Here is a 9,331-nt window from a genome sequence, read left to right on the forward strand (position 1 = left end):
ATGTGAGGCATTCTGACTGGTGTTAGGTGGCGTTTCATTGTGGTTTTGATTTGCAATTTTATATAATCAGTGATGTTGAATGTCAGGACATGTTAAGATATATTGGAGCTATGTCACATGTTCCGGCTTTATGTCAGGGGATGGTAGAAAGTGCCAAGAAAGACGAAGTATGCTAGGTCCCTGTAGAGGCATTTTGTAGTGTTGAGCTATGCTCAGGTTTTGCAGAACATGTTAGACTATTTTGGAGCCATGTCAAGTCGTACTGTAGCATGCTGTGCCATGTTAGGCTGTCATTGCTGCACTGTGCTGCTATAGCCTGGTCTAGTCTCCTCTCTCCTCCCCCATCCTCTCTTCTTCCTCTCTCTTTGGCCCTCTTCCTGCTGTGTGGGGCTCGGAGGGGAGAAGTGCAAACCTCTAGCTGGGAGCCTTCCCCCAACCCCAAAGTCCCTCCTTTACCCACCTCCATGGCCCCTGATTGTCCCCATTCATGTCAGCCACCATTGAACCAAAGGACAAGGTCTTCTACGGCTTCCTGAAGCCCTGGCTGTGTGAGTATCTGCAGGTGAACAGGGTTGGGAAAAAAGTTGGGGGACCAGGGGAGGAAGATGACCTTGCCCATGGCCCTTGGCTGCCCTGCTAAGGGACGGGCTCCTGCTGAGTGCTGGTGACAAGTGGAGCTGCCACCGTGGGATGCTGATGCCTGCCTTCCATTTCAACACCCTGAAGCCCTATATGAAGATTTTCGATGAGAGTGTGAACATCATGCACGTGAGTTATTTGAAGCCAAGGTCCCAGCTGCAGACTTGGGGTGGAGGGACCACAGACAGATCTGGTGTAGAATTTTGGCTCTGCTGGGTGGCATTGGGCCATTGTTCTTCCTCTCTGATCCCTAGTTTTGTTTTTTTTTTTAATCTGTAAAATGGGTATAATAATCCCTACTTAAAAGGTGGTCAAGGTGATGTAATGGAGTCATGTCCCTGGTGCATAGTAGGTGCCCAGAAGGTGTCTGTTTCTATGATTCTGTCACCCAAGCCCTATAAAATCAAGAGGGTCATGACGACAATTGCACAGTAGCTGATGCTGATAAGAAACCACTTGAAAACTCATTGGTTTAAAACAATAAAGGTTTATGAATGTTAATAAGTCTATGGGACAGTTGGCAGGTCCTTCTCTATGTGGAAGGGATCAGTCATGGTACATGAGCAACCTGGAGTCAGGTAGGCAGCCTTGCAGGTGTTGGCTGAGTTCTCTCAATGTTTGGGTTTTGGCTGGCTTCAGACTGATACAGATGGCCTCAGCTGGGACCCCTGGATGTTCCTCCATGTGATTCTCTCCTTCCAGAAGGCACCCCATGGTTCACAATGCAGGCAGGCAGGTTTCCACGGAGTGACACGAGGCTTAGCTTCATTAGTTATTACCTCATCATTTTCACCACATTGCATTTCATCATTGAAAGCCATAATCCCAGCACACAATCAGAAAAGGAGAGGAGGAGTAAAATAGGCTCTGTCTCTTAAGGAAAGTCGCTAAAAAATCACATTGCAAAGCGTGTGGATATGGGGGTAAGTGAAGAATTGGGGAGAGGGTTTTGTGAAGTCTCTGGGGTTTTATTAAACTTGCAAATTGATAAGTTAGCTTGTTACTATTTCATGGATTCTGCCAGAAGACAGGAGACTCCTGGGTCAGAGGCAAAGGGTGGTTTATTACTCATGGCACAGCAAGGAGTATGTGTTTCCTGTCAGATTGCATTGTTTCTCCAGGATACCCAGATCCCTTCGGGTGACATTGTTGGGCTTTTATAAATGCCTGCTCAGGTAGTATGTTGCATTACAGGGAAGGAGCATTAGGCTTAGGGAATAGCAAGCAAAGTAAGCCTGATACGGGTCCAAAGGGAGTCATCACCTTATTCTTGAATGCTGTTCTCTGCACACACAACTCTCAGAAATGGCTGAAGTTAAGAACTCAGTGTTTTGCATTTTTAGCATACCCAAAAGGGATACTCAGGGCTCATGGAGGACTTCCTGTCCCAACATAGAGATATTTTTGTAATCAATTTATAACAAGGCAGATAAGGAAAGCCAACATTTATTGAACCCTCACTATATGCCATAAACAATGCCATGTGCCCATCCCATGGTATGAGTGTATATTGACTGATTTGATGTTCACTGTTCTTTGAAGGAGATATTTTTGCCTCACTGTAGAGGATGAAGCTGTGGGTCTGAGAGATTAGGGAGCTTGCCCAAGTTCACCCAGCTAATAAGTGAGCTTGGAGTAGTGAAACAGGGTTTCTAACCTTGTTTATGTGGCACCAAGGCAATCATCTCAACTGTTCCTCAAGATTTGACAGGTAGAACGTAGGGAAGGATAAGGAGTTCACCAAGGACATTCAGAGCTGGAACTTGAACCCAGGTCTCCTGACTCCCAGTCTTGCATCTCCATCTCTTAATATTAACAACTTTTACTCTCACTGCAATTTGGTTACCCCTGGGGAGGGATTCTTGGGGAGAAAACGAAGAGGCTGGAATAGTGTGCCTTGGTGGTTGGGTTTGGGAGGGGCTCAAGGAAGCCAGGGACAAGCCCCAGCTCTGTCCCCATCTCTGGCTAGGCCAAGTGGCACCTCCTGACCTTGGAGCACAATGCCTGTCTGGACATGTTTGAGCACATGAACCTCATGACCTTGGATAGTCTGCAGAAATGTGTCTTCAGCTTTGACAGCCAATGTCAGGAGTGAGTCTTTGCCCAGTGGCTGGGAATTTGAGCCATGGACCCAAAGGAGTAGGCTGGGGGAGAGAGAACTGATGAGGGCAAGCAGAAGTGCCTATCTGGAGGAGTTGTGTCACAGTCTTTGAATGACTGGTATAAACATTATCATGAGGTTTCCAGGGAGATATTGAAGGGGTTTGAGCTAATGGGCATGGTCAGAGCTGAGTTCTGTGAGGGACTGACTGTAGTGTGGACACTAAATGGAGTTGACGTTGGATGCAAGGAGGCTAGGGTAGGGTAGGGACAGTTGGAAGAGGATGAGGTCTGATCTTTGTGAACAGTTTCAGGAAGGAGAAGGGTCAGGATTATATACCGGGGGCAGGGGAGAGAGAATAAAAGCATGATATTCAAGTTATGCTCTGGGTGCCTAGGGGCATGAAGGCATCTCACAGAGATGGGATGCAGGGAGATAAGGGCTTGGAGAATCAATCTCATGGCTGACCCCCTCTTTGTATGTGTGGGGTCATCTGTTTCTGTATACTCTGTTTCCTGATAGGAGGTAGCTCCTAGCTGCTGGTGGGAGGTGCTTCTGGGGCTTCAGACATGTTAAGTTGTTGCCTCCCTTTCTGCCCTTATCCTTCAGGAAGCCCAGTGAATATATTGCCTCTGTCTTGGAGCTCAGTTCCCTTGCGGCAAAAAGAAACCAGCAGATCCTCCTGCACATGGACTTCCTGTATTATCTCACCCGTGATGGGCGGCACTTCCACAGGGCCTGCCGCCTGGGGCATGACTTCACAGATGCTGTCATCCAGGAGCAACGCCACACCCTCCCTAGCCAGGGTGTTGATGACTTCCTCCAAGCCAAAGCCAAGTCCAAGACCTTGGACTTCATTGATGTGCTCCTGATTAGCAAGGTGGGCTTCTCTGAGATTTGAATTCAAGAAGCAGAAGGGAGCTTAATGTCAAATGTCAGATAAAAGAACTTAGACTTGATCCAGAGGGCACTGGGGAGTCATGGCAGGTGCTTGAGGAAGGGAGGGACAGGTCAGAGATAGGTTTTAGAGATGACTCTGCTGAATGCACCTAGCAGGGGACTGCTAGATGTGAAACTGACAAGTATAAGATTTTACTCTATTTATGCATTAATAAGCTAGTCTATATATGTATTAATATATCTATATCTATATCTATATCTGTATCTGTATCTGTATCTATATCTATGTCTAGGTCATTGTCCATGCCTGAATTTGTGTCTGTGTCTATGACTATGTCTGTGTCTTTGTCTTTGTCATTGCTAGTGTCTGTCTTCGTATCTGCTTCTTTTTCTTTCGTTGTGTCTATATCTATGTCTTTGTGTCTTTTCTATGTCTACGTCTGTGTCTTTTCTTTGTCTATATCTTTGTCAATGTCTATGTTTATGTCTTTGTGTATGTCTGTTTATATCTTTATGTATGTCTTCATCTCAGTCTTTATGTCTATGTTTAGTGTCTTTTCTGTGTCAATGTCTATATCTAGATCTATGTGTCTTTGTACATGTCATATCTGTGTATCTATGTCTTTGTCTTTTTCTGTGCCTGTGTCTTTGTCTATGTCTATGTATATTTCTGTGTCTCTTTGTCTATGTGTATGTGTATGTGTATGTCTATGTATATGTCTATCTCTTTCTCTTTGTCGATGTCTGTCTGTGTATTTGTCTACATCTATACCTTTGTCAATGTCTGTCTTTGTCTATGTCTGTGCCTATGTCTAGGTCATGTTTATGCCTTTGTCTATGCTCATGTCTATATCTTTCTCTATGTCTGTGTCTGTCTTTGTCTAATTCTTGGTCTTTGTCAATGTCTACTTCTTTGTCTATGTCTGTGTCTTTGTCTGTTTCTTTTCTTTTTCTCTTTCTTTTTTTTTTTTTTTTTGAGAAAGATTCTTGCTCTGTTGCCAGGCTGGAGTGCATGCAATGGCATGATCTCGGCTCACTGCAACCTCTGCCTCCTGGGTTCAAGTGATTCTGCTTCAGCCTCCTGAGTAGCTGGAACTAAGAGTGCCCGCCACCACGCCCAGCTAATTTTTGTATTTTTAGTAGAGATGGGGTTTCACCATGTTGGCCAGGGTGCGCTAGATCTCCTGACCTTGTGATCTGCCTGCCTTGACCTCCCAAAGTGCAGGGATTACAGGAGTGAGCCACGGCGCCCAGCGTCTTTGTCTGTTTCTATTTATGTCTACGTCTACATCTTTCCCTACGTTTATGACTTTGCCGATGTCTATACCTTTGTCTATGTCTATATCTTTGTCTATATTTGTGTCTGTGTCTATGTCTATATCTATATCTTTCTCTATGTTTATGTCTATGTCTTTTTCTGTCCATGACTTTTTCTATTGTGACAGATGTCTATTGTAACAAGTGCATTAAACACCTGGATCACAGCAGCCCATTTATTGCTCACAGCAACACTAGCAGCCGGAGTAGGATTGTAGCATTGGCTTTCATTCCCAAATCACATTTCTCCAAGAGCAATGCAATGTTTTTATCTGTATGTGGAACAGAGTTTGCGCCCTAGGAGAGGGGCTCCACATTACGAGTCTTGGCACATTTTCTATTTATTTTCTCGACAGAGAGAGAGAGACAGAGAGAGAGCAAGAGAGAGTGCTTTATTCTGAAGCGTAAACCAATTCTCTCCAGTGAGATGTAATAGTCTGTAGACTTACAACACAAATGTCTTCAGGGGAAATAAATAAGATTGTCTGCATTTACCACACTGGAATGTGAGTATACATCTTTGGAGCAATACTTAATCTCTAACTTCCAAGGCGAATTGTTATTTAATTATCCTGCAGGCTCATTTGCCAGTAACTTTTTCTCAGAAAGTTCTCAACATGTAGAAACATGAAAATATTCATGTGTCATTGATTCTTCCCACCAGGGACAAAAGAGGAAGGAAGGAAGCCAGTGAGGAAGATTGCATGGTGTGGGCTCTGGTGATGGTGACCAAGAGACATCTAGGAGTGCAAGCTGGGCTTGGGTTTCTGGAAAGAGGATGGATCTTCAGAGTTTATTTCATGTTAGACTGAGGAGTCCTCAGAGCTTGTGTGGTTTTCAAGGGTGTTTTGCCTTCTCTCCAGGATGAAGATGGGAAGGAGTTGTCTGATGAGCACATAAGAGCGGAGGCTGACACCTTCATGTTTGAGGGAGAGGATCCCAGTGAGGACCAAGATGTCTCATCCCAGGGACGTGGTGGGTGGACCCTGGATGGCTTCACCCTTCCCATCCCCCTTCCCCCATCCTCTCTGAGGCCCTCAATCCATGGGTGCTGTCCACCCTGTTGTGCTGAAGCAGCCCAGAGACCCAAGACTGCCTGGCTGCCCCTCAGGCTATGACACCAGGACCAGTGGTCTCTCCTGGGTCCAGTACAACCTTGCAATGCACCCAGAATACCAGGAGCGCTGCGGGCAGGAAATGCAAGAGTTTCTGAAGGTCTGCGAGCCTAAAGAGATTGAATGGTGAGTGCAGGTGCTGGTGGCTGTTCCTGAGCTCCATGACTCATGTTGGCAATGCCGATGGCTCTGCTCCCCAGGTGGGGATGGGAGGAGGAGTTGTTTTTGTCTATTCTGCTACTATTGCTTAGTGGGAGTAGGAGTAGAGGATGACAGGCAAGGCTTAATACCCAGTCTGGCTATCAGGGGAAAAGTTGCAGGCTGTTTGGACAGAAAAGATCTGCTCTGCTGAGAGAATTGGTGACAACATGTGAGGGGAGATGATGCCACTTAACACATGCTTAGTAGATGAACTTCCCCTTTACTCCCTTCTTTTTATCCCTGAAATGTCATTTTGCATGCATAATCTGTTTTAGTTATTGCAACAACCTTGTGAGGTGCTGCTGCTGAAACACCCATTTACGGACGTGAAGGAGCACAGCCTGGTGGTGAGGGGGAACAATGTGAGGCTGGGTGGGTGGTCTGGGTGCACAGCCCAGATCCACCAGCTCTATGACTGTGGGTGGTCACTCAAATATTTTCCAGACTTGATTTCTCATTTGTAAAATGGGAAAACAAAATGGTTAATGTAGTTAAAAGACTTAAAACAGGCTCCATGACTCATGTTGGCAATGTTGATGGCCGCCATTCCTGCTCTAACCTGCTTGCCCATCCCAGGCACACAGGAGGTCTGCAGTGAGCTGAGCCCCTCTAGCCACTGGGGGCACTTTCTTCTGTGTCCCTAGGACCCTGCCTGTTCATCAACCTCTGGCTTTGCTCCCTGAGCCTAAGAAGGATGGAACCACCAGCAGGTGAGGTCTGTCCTTGCAGAGGTAGTGGGGATTTTGGGGGATGCACCCTACGCGAATGAAGCTGTAGGACCAGGTGCCTGAATCCTCTGGCTGATTGAGCTGGCAGGGGTAGTGGGGTGGGGGTGGTCTAGGGGCTCCCCAGTACCCAGCCAGTGTCAGGAGTACTGTCTTCCCCGCCCTCCTGCTCAGCAGTTCTGCTAGGAGCCCCCTCCTTCAAGCGCCCCCCTCACCTGAGTCCACCCCACAGGGCAATTCAGGACAGGATCTAGGGAGGGCCAGGAGGGGAGCCCTGGATCTGTTGGGAGGAGAATCCTGCATGAGGGAGAAGGAGCCAGGTGCTGATCCAAGGGCCTCAAGATATTTCCCCTTTGGGGCTATCACACTGCCTGAGATTACTCCATTATAAATGTCCCTATATTAATATGGCATTGACACTAAAGAAGGGGGGTGGAGCAGCATGGCAGAGGGAACGGATTTGGACTTGAGGGTCTCATAGTCTTGAGTTCCTATGAGCTCTGCAACCTGGACTAGAGGCCTGCCCTCTCTGAGCCTCAGTTTGCTTTTGTGTTAAATGGACACCTTCCCTCCTCTGGATGCCATCACTCAGGTCTCTTCAACAATGCCCAGGGTTCTGGCCTAGGGAGCTGTTGGGAGGGTGGTGGGACAGCTTTGGGCATTGTGATGCAGGTGAGCATCTGATACAAGCAGGTGCACATTATATAGAGCACCTGGCACATAGTAGGTGCACCTTATGTAGAGCACCTGGCACACAGTAGGTGTACTTTATGTGGCGTACCTAGCACATAGTAGGTACACTTTATGCGGCATACCTGGCACACAGTAGGTGCTCTTTATGTAGCATATCTGGCACACAATAAGGCACACTTTATATAGTGTACCTGGCACACAGTATGTGTGCTTTATGTCAAGTATGTTGCACCGAGTAGTTTTACTTTATGTAGGGGACCTAACACACGGGAGAAGCATTTTATGTGGAACATCCGGCACACAGTAGGTGTGCTTTATTTAGAACACCTGGCACACAGCAAGCATGGTTTATATAAAGGGCCAGGGACTCAAGATACAGGTTTTGTGAAGGGCTCCCAGCATACCGTAGACAGTCTTTATGTGCAGCACCTGGCACACAGTAGGTGCATATATGTGGAGTAGCCAGCACACAGTAGACAAGATTTATGTAGATTACTTGATGCAGAGTAGGTGCACTTTCTGTGGGTCACCAGGTACATAGTAGACATGCTCAATGTGGAGCACCTGACACACAGTAGGTATGCTTTATATACAGCACATGGCACAGAGTAGGCACGCTTTATATGAAGTACTCTGCATAAAGTAAGCTTACATTATGTACAGCATGCTGCACACAGTAGGTGAGCTTTATGTGGCATACCTGGCACATAGTAGATAGAATTTATGTAGAGTATCTGATACACAGTAAGTGCACTTTATATAGTGAGACTGGCACACACTAGGTGCACACAGTAGTGCCTTCCATACAGTCTTTCGCATGGAGTAGAGACAGGCACACAGCAGCTCAAGTGCTAGTTGTCATCCCCTTCCCTTCAGTCCCTCTTTTTGGAGCTCCCTTTTCTTAGGAGCCTTCCTCCGTCATCCTCTAAGGCCTCATCTGACATCCCATTTCCCAGATGGGAAGCCTGAGCCCAGGATGGCCACACTGCCCACAGTCAGAGAAAGGACAGGGCAGAACAAGGACTTCACTCGGGATCCCTTTGCTCTGCCCTCCCCTGCCTGGACCCCGTCAGCTCAAGGCCCCTCTCAGCCTCATCCCCTGTGCCTCCGCTCTGTCCTCCTAAGCTGAGCCCAGCTTCTAGGTTTGCTCCTCCAGCTGGGCTCTTTATCCCCAGAATCTGACGAAGGTAATCCTCAGTGGGGTTGGGGCTGGATTCTTTCTTCCTGCTTCAAGCAGTCAGGTCTCAACTCAGGCCCTGGGCTGCCAGGAGGCAGGACTTGAACTCTTGCCAGGCTGTGAAGCCAGAGATGAGAGGCTTCTGTCTCTGAATCTCCTAAGTCTGCACCAAGATGTGGCGCCTGACATCCTCCCCGCCCATGTTTGGAGAGGAGCCCAGATGATCTGGGACAAGGGTTGGCCTGGCCCAGCTCAGCTGGCTGCCAACTGTCATGATAAGTATATGCTTTTATCTGAGCACCCTTGTCTTGGAAGGGCAGGGTGGAGGTAAACTTGGGGCTCAGAGTCCTCTCAAACCACCCCCCAACTTCCCCTGCAAACTCCCAAGAAGGTACTGAGACCTGAGAATTCAGTGCTCGGGCTGGGGCACCCTGAGCTGCACCCAGTGGGCCCAACCCCAGGT

General features: G+C 47.5%; 1 protein-coding gene across 1 annotated transcript; it reads left to right on the forward strand.

The window, feature by feature from the left end:
* The first annotated feature begins 561 nt into the window (after window positions 1-561).
* Window positions 562-6,202, forward strand: LOC100969847 (cytochrome P450 4F2-like). Its single transcript, XM_034945388.3, has 5 exons — window positions 562-768; window positions 2,609-2,730; window positions 3,350-3,620; window positions 5,821-5,899; window positions 6,069-6,202. The coding sequence occupies exons 1-5, from the start codon at window positions 691-693 to the stop codon at window positions 6,200-6,202; spliced, it is 684 nt and encodes a 227-aa protein (XP_034801279.3). The 5' UTR covers window positions 562-690.
* Window positions 6,203-9,331: the final 3,129 nt, after the last annotated feature.

This window comes from Pan paniscus, chromosome 20 (genome assembly GCF_029289425.2).
Source record: "Pan paniscus chromosome 20, NHGRI_mPanPan1-v2.0_pri, whole genome shotgun sequence".
Classification (NCBI taxonomy): Eukaryota; Metazoa; Chordata; class Mammalia; order Primates; family Hominidae; genus Pan; species Pan paniscus.